The sequence below is a fragment of the Halictus rubicundus genome, chromosome 3, assembly GCF_050948215.1.
Source record: "Halictus rubicundus isolate RS-2024b chromosome 3, iyHalRubi1_principal, whole genome shotgun sequence".
NCBI classification, from domain to species: domain Eukaryota; kingdom Metazoa; phylum Arthropoda; class Insecta; order Hymenoptera; family Halictidae; genus Halictus; species Halictus rubicundus.
The window spans coordinates 17,214,983-17,241,571 of record NC_135151.1 but is presented as its reverse complement, the minus strand read 5'-3'; the positions used below and the strand labels follow the sequence as shown (position 1 = coordinate 17,241,571).

Genomic DNA, 26,589 nt, shown 5'->3' with positions numbered 1-26,589 from the left:
ACAAGTTGTGCTAATTCCGTCGAAGCGTAAAACACAATAAAAGATCGAAACAACGTTCACAACCGTGCGTCCGCCATTGCAGATGCTCGCTGATACCGAAGACCGGCGATGATTTATGTTTACCGTTCGCGGGGACAAAATTGTGCCGGATTATCCGCCGGCGAAATATAGTCGCACCCTTGACCTATACTGCAACACGTTGCAACTTCGATCGCGCCTGATTCCGCAGACGACGGAAATAATCGGATCGCACGAATCGCCGTGCGTATCTCTCGCCGCTTTTTCCTCGGCCGAACAGGTGTTCGTTGCACCTAAGCGATCGACAAATTGCTGCAACGGTCGTCGATGCGCTGAACGCGTTGTCGGTCGTTCGAGTGAACCGGAAATTGCAGGCTGATCCGATCGTAGCCTAGTCGAACGAATCAGAAGAGAGTCATCAGCGACATGCTGGCCTTGTCGGACGAGTTTCCGGGAATTTTTGGCGCGTCACGTGTCGCACGACGGAAATGTACAATCTCGCCAGATAAGTCGCGTGTCGTATCGCGCATAACATGGCTTATGTTAATCCTCCCTGCGACTTGCATTGTAAATTCATGCAACGCAACGCGGCGGACTTTGTAATGCCGGGCGCGTTTAGGAAACGAGCGTTACGCGTTTACTCGCGTGAAAGTACAGCGGTGCACGGATCGCTGTCACGTTTCTCGCACAGCTAACAAAGCTTTGCTTAATAGTTCTCGAGCGATCAATAATTAACACGTTCAGCCCGGCGTCGGTCCCTGGGGACCGACAGTATCAAAGTTAAAAAATAAATGTAGTAATTCATTTATTTACTTATCTCTGTTCATTACAGTCGTCTCTCAACGCTCGCTGCCGGCTGAACGGAAAGAACAGCAATATCTATCTATGAGTTGTTTAAAATAATCTATCAAATTCTTTTGGAATATCGGTTTGATTTTTTGTTTAATCCCTATACCAATTTTCTATGATATTCTATGGTGTTGCGCTTTATGCAAATGTAAATTAATTTATGATCATTAGACCGCGGATGTTTATGCAAATTTGTTAAGAAAGTGGAGTCAAATAAAATTTTATTTTCAGTGGCAGCAACCTTTGTAGATCTGAAATGGTAAATTCTGTCGAATTTTATATTTTAGCATTTTTAGAAACTTTTCAGAAGTCATAAATGCATAAAGATCCGCATTCTAATGATCACCCAAGAACATCAAAATCTGCTATAATCTTGCTGTTTGTCAATAAAAATATTGAAGAAGTTTCAAAAAGAAATTGGAAGTGGGTACTCGGGTTCCCAGTTGTTGACCTCGGTGTTAAAAGAACATTGTTAATCTGTTGTTGACATGTTGCTTGCCAATTACGAGTTATCTTGTGGTAAGCCATTTCCATTGGTCCCAGAACCCCTAGAACCCCACTAGGACTACCGAGCTCGTCAAAATGACGGATTTGAAAAATGAAGTATTCTGTTTTGAGAAATTTTTTATTGGACTTTGTTATTCGAGAACATACTGCTGTAGGAATCGTGTGAAATCAGAATAAATTCAGTCCTGTTATTGGTGGAATGGGAATGGTGTTGTGTATAAAGGCGATGTGAAAATACTCATAACTAATAAATGAAATTTCTGGTGTATAGACACCGCGGATAAGTGCATTAACCCTTGGCGCATGAAGTAGTGCGCTCTAGTGCTCTAACATATATCTTTTTTATGCCATTCAATAACTGTTGAACAATACAAGCGAATGAATAATACATTCGCTTAGATGTGGCGTGGTAGTTGGCGTGTTAAGTTCCTCCTTTATAAGGCGAAGTCATTGAAAAGTCTATAAATAAGCTTCTATATTCACAACTTATGACTGATGGGACTGAGCATGCGTAATGCAGGGACATAGTGACCGCAAAATGGGTGATCAAACTTTGTTAGAATATTCTACTTCTCATAAAGATGAGAAAAGGTCATGCATGCATATGGGCCAGGTGATTGCGTTTATACAACACACATTAGTTTTTCCTATAGCTACCAGATGTCGGCGCATGTTTATTAGAGCAAATTGCTCAGATTGATTTTTTCAAGCGGAAAACCAATGATTAACAACTATACGCTGGGATACGCCATTCGCTGGAAATGTTTGACCATTTTCGCGACAAAATCGAAGAATTTTCGATCGAATCGAGAGACAGCGATGAAACTTTTGTTTAATTAAAGCTGAAATGCTGCGGGATAAACTTTTTGTACGATCACACTTTTGGAAAAAAGTGTCCCAGTTTGTGATATTTCTTTTCAAACAGGCACGTTTTACGTTTTCACCGCACGTCGTCCTGGCCTCCAGTTTCTGCCATAACTGTCGACTCCGAGCTTTAAGAATTTTTAACAAAATTCTGAGATATAGTAATCGCATTTCACAATTAAGTAATAATTAATTTCCAATTTCATTCAGTTGTGGTCCACGTAGGCATAACACAAAGCTATACCAAGCATTGCAAAAATTGTTCTCCGACATTGTTGCTGTAATAATTCTCTGTACGAGTGTAATAAAAACATACGACTGACCCAAACGAAACGGGAATAGCAATTACATTTATAAATATTCACAGGATAAACAGTGCTTATAAATATTCACAGAATTAACACCATTTATGAATATTTACAGTAAACATTCACATAAATATTCACTCAACGAGGAAAACAAAACATTGTTTGCATGCAACAGTTTCCCTCAATCGATTATAAACATTTGTAGTCACGATCTGGCCATTTTCGCACGCGCATAAACAAATCAGAAAAGTGTTTGAACTTATAACTATTCACAGCACCGTATCATTAGACAACAGATTTTATGCATCTATAACAAAAATTGAATCGGTACGATTTGAAACGGTAGAAATATTAAAATCATTTAAGAACGTCAATAAATTGCCTTCAAATTATTAAGATTGTTAACTCTTCGTTAGTCAGATGGAAAGCTGCAAGGAAATGTGTAAATTAAAGACAGCTCTTGTATTACTAACAGTTTTCATATCATTCTGCGTAATATATCTATTCTATTGATGGAAAACGTTCACGGAAGCTTTGATTTTACACATTCCTGGTAAGCACACATTTCTCGCCTGAGCAACGAAGAGTTAACCCCTGACCCCTAACCCCGTCAACGACGGGAGGTGCGTAACGAAAAGCTGGTTGCCGTGCCGGGGGGTCTGTGCGACAAATGGCGTCAAAAGAAACTCAACCCACGTGGTCCGATCAGGGGAACAAGTTACGCTTTCTCGGCCAGTATCGGAGTATGCACGACAGAGACGATACGCGTCACTGGCGACTCTGTGTCGGTATGTCGCACGGACCCCGACTACGTGTGAAAAAAGTGACGTCCGTATATCGTACGGATCCAGGCGACCAGTGAAAATTACAGGGTCCTACTAAACCTACCGACACTTCGTGTATACCTTTCCTTTATACTGATTGTTTAGGTTTAGAAGAGTAAATACCATATTATCTCGTGCGGTCAAATTGACCGGTAGGTAGGACAAGATATATATATTTCTTGGAAAAGAAAAATAAAACGAGAAATAACTACTGTGAAAAATACATTGTATACATACTTTAAGAAATTGTACCCAGAAGATTGGAAAGGTCAATTTGACCGGTAGTGGTAGGTTCAGTGTTAACACTAGATTTACGGGACCCGTCAAAATGACGGATTCTAATATTTTTAAATTGCGAATATTGAGATTGTAAAAATGCATCCATGAGCAATTATTTAACAAATTGATTTCTTTGGGTATATATTGTTTAAAAAATGGCTACAAACCTTGATCGATACATTCACGTCACTTTTATAAAGTAATGTAAAATAATCGTTTTTAGTGCTCCGTGAACCTAGTGTTAAAGAAGAAAAGAAAGTTTTACGGTAATGTCTTGATTTAAGCCCAATCCTCGAGTCCGTGCTCTGACATAGGATGTGTTAACTATGGCTACTATTTTTTTGTAACCGCGTCGACTCTAGAAAAGGACAGCGCGTGTAAACACGGACCGCGCCGCCGAAGGCGTACTACATACGGCATGTTTACACTTTTCACTGCTCGGCGACCGGAGGCGGGTCAAGCTTCGCGACCCCTCGCGGGGTATGCCCCTCAGTGGAAAGGACATGAAAACTGACTAAGATCACGTAGCTCCGTTCGGCTTCGATCAAATCTTTACTGTATACGGCTACAGTTTCGTGCGATCGACAATTTCTACTTCGCGTAAAAATCCGCAGTCTACTTATCGTTTGAAGACGGTTCTGCGCGTCGCGAAGATAATTAACATGACAGAATCCCACGATAGCGATCCTCGGCAGCAGCATAGCAAAGGGGACTGTGATCGAGAAACGTCATGAAATTCCGACAGCCGATAGGCGGCACTACAATTGCGCCTACGTGCCCATACAACATTGTTACCTTCAGGCCTGTTCACCGCCGCACGCGATTATATTTGCGGCCGCTTAATCGCGTTATCAGGCTGCCGCCGCGCCGGCCAACCGTTTAACAGGTGAAGCGCTAATTGCTAGCGGATATCCGTATCACCGGGTCGCTGCGCTGGTTGGATTAGGGTTCGAAATCGTCGCAGTTTTAAAATAATCCCGCTGGATTCAAACGAGGTGAACCACCTTACCGTGCTCGTCCTTCACTTTCTCTAATTGTTACGATCGCATCGACCGATTCGGGAAGTTTGAGAATTAATACGTCACGACTTTGCGTCTTTGTCGGTAGAAAAATGGGTATTTCGAATTATTATTTTATCTTAACAATAGTATTGAACGATGTACACCCGACTCTTTTTTTACACGATTTTGAAGTGAAGAGGTCCAAAATTTGTTCAATGTTTGGTTAACATTTTACAATTGTTATGAAAAAAAAGAACGCATGTGAAGATGTAATATTGAAACACTTTTAATGTAGTAAATTTTCTGCGAAAGTTTCTAAACGCTTTTTAATTGAACGATGATTAAAAAGATATGCAGTTTCGTTGAAAAAATAGGAAATGCTATTACATCTTTGAGGTATGGCCACTTCCTCAGGAAACACCGACTAAAAGATTTGTTCTACCCTGTCTTCTGTTTTAAAGCTATAGCTTGACCCAGTTTCATAGAACACATATTATATGTATATATATACTTTATATTAAGGAAATACCTACTACGGGAACAAATCCTTCTACGTTGAAAGCGTATTCTGTTGGAACTTATGCTTCAAGATGAAGAGGATCATTCATCTGTAAATGCTTCCTCCCTTTCCACCATTATGCGTATATATTTCCGGTATTTATAAAACTTTAGACATAATCTGTTTCGTCTCGTATTAATTTAAAGGTACTATATTTAAACTAATTACGAGGTTTCGAAGAAACGAGACGAGAGGTATATTAATAATTTGCATACAGATAATCCATTGTAATAGATTATGTCCTCTATAGGATTGTAGAAAGTAACTGTGTAAAATTAGGTTCATAGAAATGTCAAAGAAAGTAGACTCGATTATATCGTTTAAATAGTAAAGTAAAGTAGACTCGATTAGAATTATATCGTAATATAATTATTAAAAATAGTATACTCCTACTCCTGCGAGTTCTAGGCCCATGCCGGGGTCATTTCTGACCCACGCTGATATTTCACTACAGGTCTCTTCCGATATAAGACGATCGCTCCGGCTTTCGTCGTATTTCGGATGAAGCAGAAGAAGAGGGGATAGCGATTTTCTTATTTCGAAGTAATAAGGGTCGTCTTATATCGGAATAAAGTTGTACATATTGACGAAGGGTGAAAAAATATTCTTCTAGTAGACATACAGTTATTCGATACCAACAAACAGGATAAGGAAAATCACGACGTAAATGCGAACCGGCTGTATTGCACATGCCATTATTTATTCAAATCGAAACTATTTTCAAGAACAACAGTCTTCGCCTTTAGACGTTTACGTTTTATTTAAATGCAGAATCGCGTGACGGTTCGAGCCCGGTCTGACTCATGGCAGAAACTCTGCAAGGATTGGCATCGCTGCTTCTTGAATAACGCAACTGCTTAGTGCAAACAAGGAAATAATATCCTAGACAGCACGAGTCAAAAGTATTCCTTATCAAATTTCCGACAAGTTCCTTTCGACGCGATTTTCGTGCAACGTTTAATTCAATTTGACTTTTCAAACAGCTTCCTGTTTGGTGGCGCAACCGGGAAATAAACAAATCTGAATGCAAAACTAAGTTGAAAACGTGGAATGAAATTTTGTTATCCAAGGTTTCGTCCTCGAGAGAATTGAATTTGAAGATTTACTTCGCGCGTCTGATCACGATCAGCCTATACTACTTCTTGTATATACTAATGCATTTTGGCGAGTTTTTGTAGACGATTTTTTCAGGAAGTTAAGTCTTGTTTAAGAAAATTTTCATTCTATACTTTCAATTTACTTCTTTCCGTAGAATCATTTCTGTTCTGTCTGTACCACCGAGTTGAAAATACTCTGTACGTATTGAAATCATAGCATTTTCTTTCAGGGCAAAGTAAACGACTTCTTCCGCCTCAAGAGCACATATTTCAATTGCAATACAAAGAGAATGTAACGTAGAATGTTGCTCGTTCGATGACATCCTGCTCAAGTAGTATTTTTAGTGTACTTTTCATGTTAATGTAATTATATCGTTTATTTCAATGTGGCAAATAAGAGATTCGAACTTGAATTGAAGTTACAATTGGCTAAATATCATAGCCAAAATTTAATATGTACATGTAATATTGAAACAAATGTGTTACACATGCAAATACATATTATAATCTAAATATAATAAAATAAAATAATTATAAAAGCTGATCTTTGTGTTACGACTAGATCAAACTAAATTGGACAAGAAAAACCTACACATTTTCCTGTATGTTCAAGGATTTTTTGTAAAATAAGTTCCAACTGTTAGATAAATTTAAAAATACTGTAAACTTTGGGTTCAATCGATCAAATCTGAAATGCACATAATTTCACAGAATCGTCAATTATGTGCATTTCGATGTACATTTTACCAATATTAGCTTCGCAACAGTTGAATATTGCAAACGGCTTGTATATATTTTAGTAATAATATAAATAACAAATTGGCTTATATTACACGATTATATTTACATGTATCAACACAAAATCGCGTCACGGTTCGAGCCCGGTCTGACTCATAGCGGAGCCTCTTATGTGCAAGAATTGTCATCGGTGTTTCTTAAATAACATAGCTGCTTATTCGAAACAACGGAACAGTATCCCAGACAGAACCAGTCGAAAACACGCGAGAAGTGTTTCCCAGTTCGCTTGTGTAAACTCATTCGTGCATTCCTCAGCCGGTCCAAATTGGTTCTGGCACTGTGCGTAACATCTGCTCTTTGGCGTAGGTACATCATATTTTACCGTTTCGCAAAGGTCATCGTTATGCTCCTCGTATTTCCGTCACATCAATGAATCCTTTTTTCAACAGCTAATCTCACCTGCCCGCTACGACTCCAAACACGATTCGGCGGACAGAGAAAATGGCGTCAGAGAAAATCCTTTCCATTTCAAAATCACAAAAACCACGACAAGGTATTCTGTATTACTACTAATTGCAATCACGGAGAGACTCGATGAAACGGTGTTACAATCTGAGGATAATCTTTCTTTTATTTTGCCACGAATATTCATTGTAATTTTCCAGTTCGTGTATCAAGTAAAATGTTTTATTCCGGGTGCATGAGCAAACCAGACAAAAATGCAAGTTCAGAGTGCTTGCTCGAAGTAAGTAGAAGCGGTAGACAGACACGCTAGCCATGCTCAGAGCACGGCTACCTGGCTGAAATTCAAGCAGAATTTTTTCTGAACGCTAAACGAGGTGCAAGACAATTTGATTTGACATTTTCGACCGAACGTTTCCCCTTGGCTTCACAATTTTTCGAACGAAGCCACCAATTTTCTGACACTCTGCGGCAAGGCTACTCGAGTGCCACCTCGAAGCCAGTTTACTTATAGGTTTGTGCGAAAGAAAAATTTTCTACATTTGGTGCGCGAAACTTGAATAATTCAACTTTCTGTAATAATCGTAGTAGGTCAAGAGTAACATCTACTCTTTCAAATTATAAGTATATACCCAGTTTTGAAAATATGGTATGCAATGAGTAGACTGCGGATGCATTCATGGCATCCGGAAATTTTCAAAAAATGTTAGAATGTAAAATTCGACAGAATTCAGCACAATTTTTATTTACTTCAGATTTACAAAGGCTACTACCACTGAAAATAAGATTCTATTTGATATTACTTTCTTAAAATTCGTCTACAAAAATTGCAGATTGCATAAACATCCGCAGTCTAGCAATGAGTTACCGTGGTATCTCAAACAATGGAAGATATAAGGACATGTTAACAAACCTTTGCAAATGCAGGGCATTGGGCACGCATCGCTTTGAAGCGATAAGTTAACGAATTAATTCACGAACCTTTTAACTTTCTTTATGGGAATACTCGGTTTTCAAGAGATGCCTGAAGGTAATGAGAGCCACTTACTCCGAGAAGTTACAGTGGAACAGTTTTGAAAAGGATCAGCGCTCGCACGAACTTCGTCGAGTAAACTCCCGACGGAGCTTAGCTAGAGCGGCGCACAAAAGTAAGGGATGAACGAGAAACTAACTAAGAAATTGAAATTTGTAGGAGGACATGGTGTGTCTCTCCTGCACAGCGACCGGCGAAAGGGTTTGCCTCGCGGCCGAGGGTTTCGGTAACAGACACTGCTTCCTCGAGAACATCGCGGACAAGGTAATCGTTGTTAATCGATTTCAAGAACGGAACAAGACGAAAGCCAGCAGGCTTAGCGTGCAGATAATTAAATTTATCTGTAATTCCTTCTGAAATCGATCCTGATGAGAATTCCGAACTAATTTAAGAGGTCGTGCCTTGATAATCCGAAAAAGTACGTGATTTTTAGAAATTTCTCTCGAAAAGCTCATTATTGGAAATAAAAAATCAATGCAGACTTTGTTAATCCTTCGGGTATACTGACGACGCCAGGATTGTGCGTCTGCTTCCCACAATTCGAAATAAATAATTTAATCGTGAACATAAAGATCTTTAACAATAGTTAAGACTTCAATAAACGATCTAGAGAAAATAATCTTAGTATTCTAAAAAATCTTCATCAATGGCAATTAAAAATTGCGATTTCTCAACGTTTATATCTTTCGTTTGTTTTGTGAATTAAAATAAGAGTTTTCTTTGCAAAAAAAATTTTCTTTCATCTACTGGATAAAATTATATATTAACAGCATCTCCACGAACGAAGCTGTTACTCGGACGCTTTTTAATTGTTTTCTAAAATTAACAAAGGACTAGTGACATCTTGTAAAATACACATGTACTTTTAAGTAAGATATTCGTTTGTAACAAGGTCTGTGAATTATCTCGGCAAAAGATTTGAAAAAATCACGTTCTTTTCAAAGAATTAACCCCTTGTGTTACAATTTCAAGTCAGACTTGCTGATTTAGAACAGAATTTGAGGATTGCCGTAAAAACTGGAGAAGTCCAGCGAAATTCGCTGCGATCGTAAAATAAATCACGGTGCAAGGGGTTAACTAGGCATGACCCATTAAACGTCCGTTAAACTTTCACAGCGTACCGCAGCACCATGGTAGCACAACGTGGCCGCTGACTCATTAGTCGGAGCTGATTATAATTATCGTTTTTCTTTGTTGTTGTAGAACATACCCCCGGACCTGTCGCAATGCGTATTCGTAATAGAACAAGCGCTCTCGGTCAGAGCGCTGCAGGAATTGGTTACCGCTGCCGGTTCCGAGACGGTAACGTAACACTTCTTTATCACCCAACACTATGAGAGGAATATCATACATCGCTGACTATGCCGGTGTAATTCTGCGGAACGAAATCCGTAGCTCTTTCTCTCTCTCTCTCTCTCTCTCTTACTTTCTTTCACACTCTCGTTTTCTCTCACCGTTCGTAGTTCTAGCAACTCCACCGGCAATGCGTTTCTTTTTTTCCTGTGCAACCGTTCGTGTTCTATTTTTGCGCGCAATTTTGCACCTCCGCACAACGACACGATGCAAGATGAATCGCAACACGTTTTTTCATTCGCGACCTGCGCGATCGACTTGACTCTCCTATGCATCATGCGTTTCACATTCTCTTTTTTACACGTTGGCCGCCTCGTATCGGTGACCCGATTAAGTAACTGGATAATTTAGCGCATTTAGAATTTTCAATAATTTGCAAAATCTAATTTCATTAAATTTATTATTCTGCAAGCTCATATCTGAAAAGAACGAAAGTTTATACAAACTGCTACAGTGTAACAGGTACTACGATAAATTTCAATTTTTGTTTCCTCAATTATTTCGATTTTCTGGCATTTTTTTATCACTTCTTGTTCCGCAGTCAACGTGTAAAACACCGGGAGTACATTCGAAGTGACTAACTTTGACTTTTTACAGTAAATCACGATCTATTTTCTACTTCAGACGACTGTATAAATAAATTTATTTACCGAACAATTTTCGATAATTTATGAAATAATAGTCACTTTCGAGAGTCCGGTAGTTCTAACCCTTAAATTGGTCGTAAGAGAATTTGAAGATAAATTCAATAATCTTTTCATTCTGATTTCGAGATACACGAGTTTTGTTCGATTTTTTATCGAAACTGTGGCACCCTTCGCGAAGGGTGAAGCTCCAGTTTTTCCGATTGCGATCGATCGAGGGTTAAAGAAACGAGGAAAGCGAAAATATATTGCCGTCGCGCGTAGACGATCTGCATAGGAGTGGGCCATAAAATCTGTTTGAGTACACGTCGAATGCAGGAGAGATTAATCAGCAACGCTGTTGTCCTGTTCGTTTTTATGTACGATTTTGTCCACTAATTGAAAAACGGAACGATGCACTTAGAAAGTAGACACGCGCGATTCCCGTCACCTGTCCACAGGAATATTTTCCCCCGCGATGGCGGCGTTTTTTGCGAACAAGGACAGGAACGATTTTCTGAATGCATCCGCACGCACAACCCCCCGCCCACCTCGCTCCAAAAACAACCCCCACCATTCCATAACTGTGGCATGCGTCCATGTAGCAACGTGTAACCAAGGTCATGTCACGTATTGTCTTTCGTCATTCGTATTTTTAGGATTACCATACATCTCTCGCAAAGAAAATACCTGCAAATATATCGATTAAAAACAAAATACTCCAATGGGACATAAAATGCTCGTTTCCGACGCTAGAACTGCCAAGTAATAAATAATAGTGACAAGGCTGCATCTGTTTAGACTTCGTACAATTTTCATTGTTATATACAATATTGTAATATTATAGAAATATTATAACATTAACACGTTGAGTGCCAAATATCATTCTCAGATATTCTTACAAAATCAGAGTAATTTAATTAATGAAAGCGAAACTAGAAATTTTAAATGTATTATAGGGGATGCTGTTTTAGCCCCTTTGATTTCTAAAGATCCTAATAGAATTCGGTTTATCTGTCACAATAAAAATGAATGTCTAAACCTAGTCAAAAGTCACTGTCAGTCATACGTGACTGACATGGCAGTTAACGTGTTAATATTATAGAGAATGTCTGACGAAAACGTTTTCAGAGTTTCAGTAATTGTAAACAAAATAATTAGTTCGGTAGTTCTAGCGTTAACCAATTTGCATCATTAGCGTATATATACGCTCAATTTTCCTGGTCACTGTTACCGAAGATATCTCAATTTATTTTTTCTCATAATGCTGAAATATGAAGTTCTTTTACTTGTAGTCATTTTTGTACTTACATATAATAAAGAAAAATTGTTATTTGGTGATAAAGGCCTTCTTTTCGTATTTCCTCATGATGCAAATGGGTTAAGCGAATATTCATCTGTTTGAAAAGAGGAAGACGTATGGTAGTCCTTTTATTTTGTCTTTGTCCCGCCCACACAGAACCCGAACTTTGTTGTCCAATATTTTTGTTCGTTGCGCCGATCGAAAGCGTCTATGCAACCCGCAATCCGCAATGCGAGAACCATCAATTCTGTTACCTATCGAACGGCACTGTAGGCATTATTTTCCACGACTTCTCGACCGCCATTATCACTACACTCACGATTGCCAACGAGCGAGATTCACAACTCTTATGTTTCTCTTTGCAGCAGCAAGAAAATTTAGTAAGTATACTTTTCGTATTCACTTCAGAGGTCACCGTTTCTGTTCACGCTTCGGTAACATCATCTTCGCTTGTGTTTCTTTTCTCCTTGTTACATCACTTCTGTTGACTTTTTCTTCTTTCATTTCTCTGGTTTCTGGTATCATTTTCTTTCTAATTCGTTGATGTTCTACGGCTTTTCTGTTTCGGACTGCGATCATGTGCTTTCCACGTTAACGCTGGTTCGTACGCATTGTTCTACGTTGTTGTATGTATGTATATATGTATGTATGTATGTACGTACACACGTCACCGCTGTCACTGTCGCTCATTTATGGTTGCGTTTCTTTTTGTTTACGTTTCACTCGACTTCTCACACGAGCTTCGCCATTAATCTTTTTTACTCGTTCGTTATTTATGGCCTCCTCTTATCAGTACGCTTATTTCTTTTGATTTTTATTTGTTTTTTTTTTCTCGTTAATTTTAACCGAGTTTAGATCTATCTCAGTACCTTAGGCTAGTTTTTGGCCGCGTGACGGACACGCTCGAATGATCCTTTTTGTGATCGTAGGGAAAAGGCACCGGGTCGGGGCACAGAACTTTGTTGTACGGTAATGCGATCTTATTGAGGCACCAGAACAGCGACATGGTAAGAATTTGGTCGCACCGTTAACGACCATTTTGTACCGCAAAATTACTCACTGCTATTCTTTGCAGTATTTGGCTTGTCTGTCGACCAGCTCGTCCAACGACAAGTTGGCTTTCGATGTCGGTCTGCAACAACATTCTCAAGGTTGGCTGAAGAAATATTTACATGGAATTCCCATCACTAACGCCTTGCTGCCTTAGCTCCCCGGGCACCCACCTGAAATACCTGAAAAACACGTATTTTTATAAATATTTATTCGAGCTAACCCCCTGACACACAAAGACGACTCTGACGAGGTCTAAAGTAAACCTTCGCGACCTTGACGTCTTCTTTCGAAATTTCGAGCAACAGCAATTTCAAAAAAATTATTTTACATACTACCCAGTATCCTTCTAACATCTCAAAAAAAATAAAAACTCAAGTCGTTTGGTCCAATTTTAAAAAGGGGTGAGCAAGGTGTAAGGGGCGTCGACTTAATTTTGTCCCCGACCGTATATCGATTCCGAGGTACTAAAAGGGTCAGCTAACCCTTCCGCAATCACTGTCCTATATTCTCATTTCGTTTGCTATAGGGGAGGCTTGCTGGTGGACAGTTCATCCAGCTTCGAAACAGAGATCCGAGGGTGAGAAGGTCCGAGTGGGAGACGATCTGATTCTAGTGTCCGTGGCGACCGAGAGATACCTGGTAAACGATCGCAAATTCATCCACACGTGAACGCCGTATGAAACTCATTCACAATGATGTTCCGTGGCAAAAAAAAAGTCTATATACTTTATTGGCTCGATTCCCGAGCGCGCAACCACTTTGCCAATGATCCATCAAAGTTCCTGCCGCGCTCGAGATTTCATGCTACCGATCAATGTGTTCGAATGTCTTTCAGCACACCACCAAAGAGAACGACCTGTCGGTGGTGAACGCCTCGTTCCACGTGACCCATTGGTCCGTGCAGCCGTACGGCACCGGAATCAGTCGGATGAAGTATGTCGGTTATGTGTTCGGCGGCGATGTCCTGCGGTTCTTTCACGGCGGCGACGAGTGTCTCACTATACCGTCGACATGGAGCACGGCGCCGAGTCAAAAGTAAATCTTCAGTTACGCTTCGATTTCTAACGAACTGTCATTATCTCAATTTTCAATTGAACCACTTTCTATAATTTTCAAACACTACATCATTTTCTGTTCAAGTAGCGAGAGTTAGGTGCCGAGGTCAATCGGTTTCTAATAGATTTGATGGCTTACGAAAATTTTCAAAAAATGCTACAACATAAAATTCGATAGAATTTAGTACGATTTTTATTTGTTTCGGGATCTGCAGAGGCTGTTCCCATGAAAAATAGGATTTTATTTGATTCCATTTTCTGAGAAATTTGTCTGCAAAAATTGGATATTGCATAAACGTCCGCAGTCTGGTAATTGATCGTGTCCAACAGTATAGTGATCTACGAGGGTGGCAGCGTGATGAGCCAAGCGCGATCTTTATGGAGGCTGGAGCTGGCGAGAACAAAATGGGCGGGTGGGTTCATCAATTGGCTGCACCCGATGAGGATCAGACACCTGACAACCGGCCGATATCTTGGCGTAAAAGAAAACAACGAATTGTACCTGGTCGATAGGTGAGCCGTCTATACTTAGAAAAGGGTCGCAATACAAGCTGATTTAAATATGCATATACTAATCGAATCTGCCTTCCGTGACAGGAACGAAGGAACGATTGAAACGTCGACGTTCTGGCTCAGGCAAGAAAAGGACGACCAAAAGATCGTCCTCGAGGACAAGGATCTTGAGGTCATCGGAATGCCGATTATCAAATATGGTGACTCGACTGTTATCATGCAACATGCTACCACCTGTCTCTGGGTCTCATACAAGGTAACTTTCCAGTCATCCTAAGTGACCTTCAACAATCAAGAAATTGGTCCAAAAAATATCAATTTATTCTCTTTTATCGAATGATTGGCAGATATTGATACAGTGATTGAATAAATATCTCTCGTGAGCTCATTAGCTTTCCATTTGTTAAAAAAGTAAAAGAATAAGTGCCGAAAGACGCACAAAACAAGAAGAATCAAATAATGTAAACAATTGTAGCGTTTCGTTTAAAGAACTGGGCATTGCAATGCACTGTGCGACTGCACCGATGCACCTCTATACAAAAAATCGAACTACTAGACGATAACTCAAACTCATGCTCCATTTTCACTTTTTTTAGAGCATCTAATTTTCAAATGTCGAATAGACAAAAATTATACAATGAATTTGTGAACTTTTAAACCTTTAAGCTTTTATCTTCAACCTAGATTAGCTGCTGCTAATTTCAAAAAAGTCTTTGGCTAAAATATGTGATAAAGTGATAAAATCGCACAAAATTACAACTTGATCGGAACTTGGTTGAAAAAAGAGCACGAAGTTGAGACTTATTTTAATTTCATTGAAAGTGTGAATCTCACCGAAAGTAAAATTCTTAGAGAAGACGTTGATTGTTGCGTGTTCGATGTGCAGTCGTACGAGACGAAGAAGAAGGGCGTCGGCAAAGTGGAGGAGAAGCAGGCGGTGCTGCACGAGGAAGGTAAAATGGACGACGGTTTGGACTTCTCCCGTTCGCAAGAAGAAGAGTCCCGTACGGCTCGCGTGATCAGGAAATGCAGCAGCTTGTTCACCCAGTTCATCACGTGAGTGTCTAACGATCGGGCGTACTGGATTCGTTCACATTGAAACCTGAAATTGAATATGGTAGAGGCTTCGATGGAACCGTACAGAGCCGTAACAAACCAAACGATAAGTTTACGTGGGCAGGCAGGTCGCTAAAAGGACCGAATATGTTTTAGAGGCCTAGAGACGCTGCAAGTAGATAGAAGAGCGTCTATGTTCTTCCAAAATGTGAATCTGAACGAAATGGTGATGTGTCTGGAAGACTTGATCAATTATTTTGCCCAACCCGAGGACGACATGGGTGAGTATTTCAATTGTCATGGTCCATCAGGCTTTGTTGCTTTCGATGATCGTCGTTACTGATGCACACGGGTTTCGATTACCGTTCGCAGAGCACGAGGAGAAACAGAACAGATTCCGTGCCTTGAGAAATCGTCAAGACCTGTTCCAAGAGGAAGGCATATTGAATCTGATCCTGGAGGCCATCGACAAAATCAACGTGATCACCTCGCAAGGTTTTCTCGTGGCGCTTTCGGGAGACGAGAGCGGGCAGGCCTGGGACCAAATTTCCGGATACCTTTATCAGCTGTTGGCCGCGATCATCAAGGGAAATCACACGAACTGCGCGCAATTCGCCAACAGCAATCGCCTGAATTGGCTGTTCAGCAGATTAGGCTCGCAAGCCTCCAGCGAGGGCACCGGAATGTTGGATGTACTTCACTGCGTTCTCATCGACTCGCCCGAGGCTTTAAACATGATGAGAGTAAGTAAATGACTCGCTGATTTCTTCGTCGAAACTTGTAGCATACTATTGGGAATGTTTCTTGCAAAATCAAAAAGTGATGCGCACAAATTCTGTCATAATTTACGATTCTGTTCTGTTGCTTTGACTAATGGGTTAGAGGTACATACTAATTTTCTCTGTATGTAATGTGAAATTATGTTCAAAATCTCGAATTTAACGAACGAGTATTGATGTAGGTAAATTATCTAAATGACGTACTTTAAATTAAAGTATAAATTGTATTTTCGAGTGACAGTACAGTAAAATTTACAAATTGGTTTTCAATGATACAAAATCTTCTTCCTCGCAGGACGAGCATATCAAAGTCATCATCTCGCTGCTAGAGAAGCACGGAAGGGACCCTAAAGTATTAGACGTCCTCTGTTCGCTATGCGTCGGTAATGGCGTCGCGGTGCGCTCGTCGCAGAACAATATTTGCGATTTTCTTCTACCGGGGAAGAATCTTCTGCTGCAAACGCAGCTGGTGGACCATGTAGCCAGCATTAGACCAAACATATTCGTCGGTAGAGTCGAGGGTTCGGCGCTTTATCAAAAGTGGTACTTCGAAGTCACCGTCGACCATATTGAGCAGACGACGCACATGATGCCGCATCTGAGAATCGGCTGGGCGAATACTGCAGGGTATGTTTCTTAAATCTACATTGAGATAAACTTCATGTAGGAGTAGAATTAGTTGTCTAAATAAAAGTTAAATTTTACGTACAATAATACAAAATATAGGTTTCCATTTGAAAAAACAAGTTGGACCTCCAAATGACCTTGAAAGCGCCACCCAAATAAGAAACTGATACTGTCCCCCTCTTTCCCCCTCGGAATCCTTGGATACGCGTTTTACACTTTTTTAATATCTTTCATACTTTTCGAGATATTCGGCTGGAAAGTTCTCAAACGAACACCCTGTATAATAAACCTTCTCGATCAAAACACTTCATAATATTTGCATTCTAGAATCAGATATTTGACGTGCGACAGCCTTATAACACCATGTCCAAATATAAGTATTTGTGATTGTAAAAAATTGATTGTGCCAATGTTTTCATTGAAGGTACATGCCGTATCCTGGTGGTGGCGAGAAATGGGGAGGCAATGGTGTAGGCGACGACCTGTATTCGATGGGTTTCGACGGCGCCAATTTGTGGACAGGTGGCAGGAAAACCCAGGTGGTCCACAACGCGACAGAGCCTTACATCAGGAAAAGCGACGTGATCGGTTGCGCCCTTGACCTCACCGTGCCGGTGATCACGTTCACCTTCAACGGAGCGCCGATCTTAGGATCGTTTCGAAACTTCAACCTGGACGGCATGTTCTTCCCCGCGATCAGCTGCTCCTCGAAACTGTCCTGCAGATTCCTCCTAGGCGGTGACCACGGTCGCCTCAAGTTCCAGCCCCCGGATGAGTTTTCACCTCTCGTGGAGAGTCTGCTGCCGCAACAGATCCTGTCCCTCGATCCGTGCTTCTACTTCGGGAACATGAACAAAGTGGTCTTGGCTGGACCATGGTTGGTCGAGGACGACACCGCTTTCGTCCCAGCCCCGGTCGACACGTCCATGATCAACCTGTCTTCGTACGTCGAGCAGATCAAGGACAAACTGGCCGAGAACATCCACGAGATGTGGGCGATGAACAAGATCGAGGCTGGTTGGACTTACGGCGAGCACAGGGACGATCTGAGGAAGATTCACCCGTGCATCGTTCAGTTCGAGAGACTGCCAGCCGCAGAGAAGCGTTACGATACCCAGCTAGCTGTGCAGACCTTGAAGACTATCCTGGCTCTGGGCTACTACATCACCATGGACAAGCCGCTCTCCAGGATAAAGACTCTCAGGCTGCCGAACGAGCCGTTCCTGCAGAGCAGCGGATACAAGCCAGCTCCTCTCGACCTCACTGCCATCACGCTTACGCCGAAAATGGAGGAACTGGTGGACCAACTAGCCGAGAACACGCACAACTTGTGGGCCAAGGAGAGGATCAGCCAGGGCTGGACCTACGGGTTGAACGAGGACTCTGAGATGCGCAGGAGCCCGCATCTGGTACCCTATCCGAAGGTCGATGACGCTATCAAGAAGGCCAATCGCGACACTGCTAGCGAGACTGTCAGGACCCTGCTGGTCCATGGGTACATGCTTGATCCGCCCACTGGAGAACAGCACGAAGGTTTTTAAAATAATTTTTGCTCCATTCTTGGATCCACGTTCCCCCTCAAAAAGATAAAACTTCGAGATATTCTAACTGTGCATCATCGCTAGACCGCGGATATTCGTGCAATTCAGAAGAATTTAAAAATATTGATGTACTATTTCCAGGTTATTAAAGTCATTAGACACACAAGGAAATTTCCGCGGTCTGATCGTCACTGAGAGATTAAAGACGGCACATTATCTTTTTGAGCGGAGACGTAGAATAGGTTCTTGACGATGAACGCGTTTTTGTCCGCGCAGCTCTGCTCTTGGAGGCCAGCCGGTTGCGACAATTATACTTTAGGACGTATCGAGTGGAGAAGCATTACGCGGTGAGCAGCGGCAAGTGGTACTTCGAGTTCGAGGTGCTAACCGCGGGTCCAATGCGCGTTGGCTGGGCGAAAGCTGATTGCGCGCCCGGCAGCATGCTCGGCAGCGACGAAAGCACCTGGGCGTTCGACGGTTACAACGTAAGTTCTCGGATTGCGAACCGCATTATCGACTCGCATTACAGAGCCCCGGCGAAAGTAGACGTCGCGTTTAGACGCGATCACGCGAAACGAACAATCGAATGTTGACGGTGTGTTAACGTTGCGCGCGGTTCTCGCGGAGCCGAGTAGATCGAAAACGTTCTCAGGCGATCGCGATAAGACGTGTAACACAAGCCTTCGAACTGGTGCCTAAAATAATTGATACCCATATCGTGAACATCAGGTGACTAAAGTACACGCCGGTAGCCACGAGTCGTTCGGCCACAGATATCAAGTGGGCGACGTGGTTGGATGTTTCATTGACGTCGCGGACAGAACGATCAGTAAGAGTACAAACATTTCAATCAAAACCGATCTAGACGGTCCACCAAACATTTTTCTTTTTTCTTTGGAGTTTTCTCGTCCACTATTGTTGTCTTTGTCTCTATATGTTTACGTTCATGTTGACTTGGTTTTCTATTTTTCTTTCTGTTACTCCGCATCCTCTGTACCAACACCCCCGAGGCGAACGGAACCGATTGGGGATTCCTTTCGACAGTGTGGCTTAACTTCATATCGACGTCGTAGGAATTCTTGTGGAGATCGTTTCTACTTGTACAGTTTACCGATTCAGTGTTACCGCCGATTGTTCTATGTTTCATCCTCACCTGCCCTCGCCCACCACAGCCACCCCCCAACACCCCTTTCGTCCGAATCACGTTACCGCGAGCATACGCACGATAGGGTCGTCGATACCGCGTACCGTAGCCGAAAAGTAATGCCGTTGAATTGGTGAAATTTTATTTTAAAGGAGGAAAAAGTATACTCGGGCACGGCCGAAACGTTTGGCAAACAATGGCAGGTTGGAGACGTTGTCGGGGTATTCCTGGATCTAATTGACCGAACGATTAGTAAGACGGAATCTTTAAACGAAAGCTTCAGCTGCCATTATAAGCTATATACCAACACGTACAGTTTCATCGAACGAGATAGACTACTGGATACAGACGCTGCAAACATTGCAAACACATGTCAACGAAAGTACCGAATCAGACGAGGCTGTGATCACACGACGTATCATTGAACGATTCAAATTTTCCGACCAAAAACAATTCTGGCTCTTGACGATTATTTTAAAACTTGGAACACTGTTTTTCATATTATACCTGATCTCTCAAGACACGCTGGAAATTTCGATAAAACAAAATGTACATACTGTACGCGCCTCGGAAGAAGTCCCGTGAACTGGAAGGGGCACGCCTCGTTTTATTCGACTCTAGCGGCCATATTAGCTATAGTAATCGCACATACTATACAGCGCGTGACGTCAACGGCGAGGATAGGCGGAGGGACTTCTTGCGAGGCAGGAACAGTAGTGAGAAGACAATAATAGAAATTAGTACTGTTAAGGGTTAACGGAAACACGTTGTCTAGCCATTCCCACTTTGTGCAGTCGAGATTAAATGTTACTCGCTTGACCGCCTAATTAATGAATACACTCCGGCAGTTGCTTGCTTGAGAGGGGCAAGTACTCATTGTAAACAATTGTTGTTCCATCCTGTCACGTCATCGCAGCAACGCTTGTCGTACACATCGAATTTCCATCGCACAAACGACCCGTTGTATGTCTTCGGATCGTACACGGTCGGATCAGCAATCACGTTTTTTCTCTTGCCTGTGATTCGTATCCAGTATTCTACTCGGTGTTGTACGATCAACGCCAGCAGCGCTTTAGTAATTCATAGAAGTCGCTAACCACCGACCCAGGCTAAGACCAAACTAAAATCGCTATACATTCCGAATCATTCGCAAACAAAACGTTTAGAATAATCCTGAAAGTGTTAATCTCTCCGGAATTGAAGTACTAATCCTTTTCGCCTTCACACTGTATGTTCTCCTGTCGATTTTATTCACTGGTTTTTTTTTTGAACCAAACGTTTCAACAAATAATACCGTTTTATTTATGTATATATATTTTTTTTGTATTATTTAACACTACGATTATCTGCATGCACGTTACATTCTATACTCGAGTAATTCTCGCACTTGCTTTGCATAGTTCTATGTAGTTGTGTTGTACGTATGTGTTTTAACGATCGTTGCTCGATTATGGTTGCAGTTAATCAAATTTCTCTAACGCTTCAGTGCTGTGCCATTGAATTCTCCAATCGCTAAATGAGATAACTGTTTGTCTTCTATGGCCGAGATTGATTTCTATAAATCTAGCTATTATTTATACGCGAGGGGATTTCGTTAACGGTCCCGCTAATGCGACATTATGGCGTCCCAGGCTTCTCGCTGAACGGAGAACTGTTGATGGACGCGCTCGGCGGTGAAACGTCTTTCGCCGATGTGCAGGGCGACTGTTTCGTGCCAGCTTTCACTCTAGGCGTAGGACAAAAAGCGAAACTAACCTTCGGACAAGACGTGAACACGCTGAAGTTCTTCACCACCTGCGGTTTGCAAGAAGGATACGAACCCTTTTGCGTGTAAGTATCTCATCGGGACGCGTAGGCAACATACGTGCGACTTTTACGATCGAAGGAGCAAACGCGTAAAATCTGTAAACGAACTCTGTCCACTTGAATATCTTGGTTATTTCAAACAATACGAGAAAATGTTGCTTACAGAAGTTGTGAAAAATCCGAAGTGGACAGAGTTCGTGGGGCACGCTGTACATTCGTGTGGATACTCGAGAAAGGACCTTTTCAAGTAGTGCCAAAAAATTTCTTCGTACTTCGAACGATTGGTCCTCGGACATTCATGCTCGGCATTACAGAAACATGAACCGGCTGGTAACCTACTGGTACACGAAGGACCAACCGATCTTCGAGAACACAGACGACATGGCTGACACGAGAATAGACGTAGCCAGGATCCCCGCAGGATCCGACACTCCTCCCTGCCTGAAGATCTCCCACAACACGTTTGAGACCATGGAGAAAGCGAACTGGGAGTTCCTTCGACTGTCCCTGCCGGTTATCTGTCTGTCGTCGTTCATTTCGGAAAACGAGAAAGTCCGAAGGTGGCAGGAGATCAAGATGCGTCAGAGTAGGCTGTTATGCGAACAGGTGGAGCAAGCCTCGCAGCAAGCCGTGCCCTCGGCGCAAATGGAGCAAATTATGAAGTCTGGGTTCAGCATGAGCGATATCAAAGGTATTAACTTGCCCTATTATAAGGACACATACAGTGAACCCTCCTATAACGCGATTAATTCGTACTCGGAGTTAGTAAAAATCAGATAAAAATCAATTAAATTTAATTTAAATTAAATTTATTGCTTAAAATATTAAGCAATTTTTGCTTCGCATTAAAGGAGCGTTCAGTTCTGTATGTTTTTTCTTCTGAAAACAGTACAGCGACAATCAGACCCAAAAATATTAAATTTACCATCGCTTTATTTCAGTACTCCATTGGCGTAGTGATATTATTATTTGCGAATTTCAGTCTCCTCTTTCCGAGGAGAACATGATTAAATTTAAAGGAGCAAATGCTATGATGGGGAAACAAATTTTCTCATCAAATTTGGTGGATACTAAACAAAATGCACTGGTGTGTAATGGAGACATTTTTATTGCAATATAGGGTTGCAAAGGAACTACTCCGAGGATGCAGTGGAAGCAGACGAGATGATGAAGGAGTCACCGATCCCGATGCAGAGGAACAAGCCTGTCAGACCTCCCAGGAAAGGTTCCCTTTATGGATCACGAACTGCAAATATGGAGAACATTGGAGAGATAGATATGAACGGCTACGGCGACATGAATGGAGACGTGAAAGACGACAAAAAGAAACGCGGGCGTTCGCCGTTCCGGTTAGTATCAACTGTTTAATCAATTTTCCTACCGAATTACTTTTACCACGATTCTGATATGTGAACCTTCCTAGCGAACATAGTAAAGAGACGGAGGATGGAGAGTAAGTTAAATTAACAATCCCTATTCTTCAGAATTAAAATGTCCTCTACACGATAGCACCTTGAACTAATTCGAATTGAAGACGAAACGGAAATATTTGTAAACGACGTCACTGGAAATATTTGTTGCATAGCTAGTTCAAATAATTCACATTCTACCTCTTACTTTGTGTTAACATGGAAATGTGTTTTTTTTCAAATTAGGAGTAAGAGTATGTTCTTGATGGATTACGCCACGGCATCATTCTGATTGCATCGTTTAATTCGATTGTTTGATTTGGCGGTGTTCGGTGAAATGAGATTTAAAGAATCAGATTTACAGTGAAATTACCGAAATTTTGAAATTGTTTTTAGCTTAAATAATAGTTGGGAATCCCTATGGAAAAGTGCAACGATCAGTTTATCCAAGTGATGGGTATAATTCTTCTAAAATTTAATTCAGACTTGAAAATTCAAGTTAAAATTTAAATATTATAAGAATTTCTCTAAATTAGTTTTTACTATAATAATTCTTCTAAAATGTAATTTAAACTTGAAAATTCAAGTTCAAATTTAAATATTATAAGAATTTCTCTAAATTAATTTTCACCATAATAATTCTTCTAAAAACCCACAAAACTGCAATAATAATCGTCCTCGTTGTTGCCTTTCAATGTAGCCTGAAACAACGATAGAAAATGAGTTTGAAACGAACAATTACAGGTTCTTCTCCCGCAAAGCGAAGTCACCGGACGCGAAATCGAAAACGCCCGAGCCTCCGGTTCGCTCCGACGTCTCCGACATGAGCACCAGAACTCTGTCGATGAACAAAGCAAGTAGCCGGCCTCCCCAAATTCGCATATCAAATGTAACATCCTTTATTTATTTATTTATTTATTTATTTTCGTACCACCCAGCATGCCGCTTCAGAAATTCATTGCTTACGACGCGAGCACGCCATTTGATTAATTGTTCTCCGCCGCAGATGGACCTGAAAGTGATACCGCCGCAAATCCCTGAACGAACCACACCGAAGGCGATGTCCGTCTTGAGCGGATCTGGCATCGAGGCAATTGGAAACGAAATATTCGACGCAGACTGTCTGAAGCTGATGAACGAATACTTCTACGGGGTGCGGATTTTTCCTGGACAGGATCCAACCCACGTTTACGTTGGCTGGGTCACGTCCCAGTATCACCTGCACACCAAGGACTTCAATTTGTCTCGCGTGAGGAAGGGATCGGTGGTTATCACCGACGACTATGACCGACCCATTGAACAGTATGTTCGAATTTTGTTTCATCACGGAATTCTGAAAAATGAAGTTTGAAAAATACCGCTTTACTTTGAAATATTCACCCAGATTATCCTGTTAGTATACGATTTTGTCTAGCAGATGAACTTTCTGGAAAAATTGATAAACATGATTTCCAACCGTTAAATTGTTCGTTTTTCATGAATCGAAGAGTTTTCTAAAAAGGACGTCTAAAAACGCGTTTTCTCGGACAGTTAACAAAGGCACGACCGCTAGACATAAATGCACATAATGGTACTTTAAAAGAACCTTTACGTCCATAAATTATCACACCGAGGTTGTGTTCATAACCTTTCGATATTCTTGTTAAAAAATCTCGGAATCGTTCTGAATTGTCTTTCTGTATCAAATTTTACAAACTTTATATAAAAAGAGGTCAGTAACGCCAAGTTATAGGCCCTTCGAAACCGGCCACGTTTCAACAACAGCAAGCGAAATACAGTGATTTCTCTATATATGTCGCCAAGACCTGGATGATAAACGTCGCGGAATTATACCCCCTACTGTGGAGTACACCGATGGCTCGGTTATGTCTCCTTGACGATACACGACTCTGACAAGACCCGTGTTGTTGACATATATCGAGAATTCATTGTATTCACAACTCGTTTCAAATGCTCCACGCTGTATACATTAATATTTTGATTAGAGTGGACAGACAAAGCTGCTACATGGTGAGGGCAGACGAGCTGTACAACGAGGTGACGCAAGACGCGTCTGGCAAAGGCGCTTCCCAAGGGATGTTCGTCGGTTGTTTCGTGGACACGGCGACCGGCTGGGTCTCGTTCACCTGCGAGGGCAAAGAGACGAGCCACAAGTTCAAAATGGAGCCGGACACCAAATTGTTTCCCGCGATTTTCGTAGAAGCCACCAGCAAAGAGATCCTCCAAATCGAGCTCGGAAGAACGTCCACTACACTGCCGCTGTCCGCTGCTGTTTTGCAGAATTCCGAACGTCACGTTATCCCTCAATTCCCGCCCAGGCTGAAAGTTCAATGTCTGAAGCCACATCAGTGGGCTAGAGTGCCTAATCAGACCCTTCAAGTGCACGCGTTGAAGCTGTCCGACATCAGAGGCTGGTCCATGCTGTGCGAAGACGCGATATCGATGCTGGCTCTGCACATTCCTGAAGAGGACAGGTGCATTGATATCTTGGAGCTCATTGAAATGGACAAATTGCTCAGGTAAGAATTCAAGAGAGATAAGACGAATTTCGATGGAAATATAGAAAAGTGAAAGAATTGACGAATAAGAAGCATATTTTTATTGAGCCTCTGTTTCCTGTAATCGATGCAGTACAATTTTGCGTAAAGATCCACAATCCGACGATGACGTTCGATCGTTTTATGTTTGCAGCTTCCACGCGCACACGTTAACCCTCTACGCAGCTCTGTGCTACCAATCGAACTACAGAGCAGCTCATGCTCTGTGCCAACACGTCGACCAGAAACAATTGTTATACGCCATTCGAGCAGAATACATGTCCGGGCCCCTGCGACAAGGATTCTACGACTTGCTGATCGCTCTGCATCTCGAGTCGCACGCGACGACGATGGAAGTGTGCAAGAACGAGTACATTATTCCTCTAGGTGAGGCCTTGCATCCTCGAGAAATAGTAAATGGTGTGATAAACAATTATCAACAATTATCTGTCTAATTGTCACGTGTATCTGTAGGTCAGGGATTGAAGGACCTGTACGAATCCGAAGAGATGAGGCACAGCCTCAGGTACCTGGAGACGGAGTCGGTGCGTCCGCAGATGAAGATGACAGACATCAGGTAAGTAAACTCAATCCCAGTTTGATCGTAGACCCTGTGACTAATAGTCGACATCAAGGGACATTCCTTCCAGCGATCAAACGATCGAGAACATAAGGAGCCTCTACAGCCCGTACTTCCCTCTGGACGTTGTGCGGGATTACGTGATGGAGGCCCTAAACGAGGCCGTCGAGGTCAATCAAGTACACAACCGAGACCCTATCGGTGGCAGCAATGAGAATCTCTTCTTGTATGTAACACTGTGAATACGTGCACGGCTGGGCTATATTCTGCATGATTAAAGTCTTCGTCATCGAAAATCGCGACAAGAAGAAGATGCTTTCAGGATGAAAAGCGCCGCTTAACGCTATAAGCTGCACGCAGACGATGTTGTATGCACTTCACTCACGCGATTTCTGTTTACAGGCCGCTCTTGAAACTCGTTGACAGGCTCCTGCTAGTCGGGATGCTCCGAAACGAGGACATCATGAAGCTACTTATCATGATTCACCCTGAAACCTGGGATCCAACCTTCGATAAAGGTGCTACGATTTTTTATCGTAATCAATTTAAAATAATACATTTATAAAACCTATAATAGTAACTTATGTGATGTAATAGGGACAATAAGTAGTAACAAAACAAAAAGATTAGGCGAGGAGGCTTCTTTTAAGAACAAAAAAATTTTTTAAATC

The 26,589-nt window shown here is 41.7% G+C and overlaps 1 protein-coding gene across 15 annotated transcripts in view; it reads left to right on the top strand.

Moving 5' to 3' along the window:
* Positions 1 to 26,589, top strand: part of Ryr (Ryanodine receptor) — a 59,935-nt gene that overhangs the window by 15,602 nt on the left and 17,744 nt on the right. For 3 of the 15 annotated variants that reach the window (XM_076785786.1, XM_076785785.1, XM_076785789.1), the window contains exons 3-29: positions 8,699 to 8,803; positions 9,743 to 9,841; positions 12,184 to 12,198; positions 12,748 to 12,825; positions 12,894 to 12,969; positions 13,398 to 13,510; positions 13,707 to 13,906; positions 14,257 to 14,439; positions 14,524 to 14,695; positions 15,326 to 15,495; positions 15,652 to 15,776; positions 15,868 to 16,238; positions 16,570 to 16,901; positions 17,326 to 18,434; positions 18,719 to 18,927; positions 19,739 to 19,838; positions 21,218 to 21,416; positions 21,707 to 22,083; positions 22,513 to 22,741; positions 22,825 to 22,845; positions 23,546 to 23,690; positions 23,808 to 24,103; positions 24,787 to 25,320; positions 25,493 to 25,725; positions 25,813 to 25,915; positions 25,974 to 26,144; positions 26,321 to 26,436. In XM_076785786.1, coding sequence (XP_076641901.1) covers positions 8,699 to 8,803; positions 9,743 to 9,841; positions 12,184 to 12,198; positions 12,748 to 12,825; positions 12,894 to 12,969; positions 13,398 to 13,510; positions 13,707 to 13,906; positions 14,257 to 14,439; positions 14,524 to 14,695; positions 15,326 to 15,495; positions 15,652 to 15,776; positions 15,868 to 16,238; positions 16,570 to 16,901; positions 17,326 to 18,434; positions 18,719 to 18,927; positions 19,739 to 19,838; positions 21,218 to 21,416; positions 21,707 to 22,083; positions 22,513 to 22,741; positions 22,825 to 22,845; positions 23,546 to 23,690; positions 23,808 to 24,103; positions 24,787 to 25,320; positions 25,493 to 25,725; positions 25,813 to 25,915; positions 25,974 to 26,144; positions 26,321 to 26,436 — 5,881 coding nt within the window. Of the gene's footprint in view, positions 1 to 8,698; positions 8,804 to 9,742; positions 9,842 to 12,183; positions 12,199 to 12,747; positions 12,826 to 12,893; positions 12,970 to 13,397; positions 13,511 to 13,706; positions 13,907 to 14,256; positions 14,440 to 14,523; positions 14,696 to 15,325; positions 15,496 to 15,651; positions 15,777 to 15,867; positions 16,239 to 16,569; positions 16,902 to 17,325; positions 18,435 to 18,718; positions 18,928 to 19,171; positions 19,272 to 19,738; positions 19,839 to 21,217; positions 21,417 to 21,706; positions 22,084 to 22,512; positions 22,742 to 22,824; positions 22,846 to 23,545; positions 23,691 to 23,807; positions 24,104 to 24,786; positions 25,321 to 25,492; positions 25,726 to 25,812; positions 25,916 to 25,973; positions 26,145 to 26,320; positions 26,437 to 26,589 lie in introns of all 15 variants that reach the window. The other 12 variants (XM_076785788.1, XM_076785787.1, XM_076785791.1 and 9 more) reach the window with 10 other exon arrangements.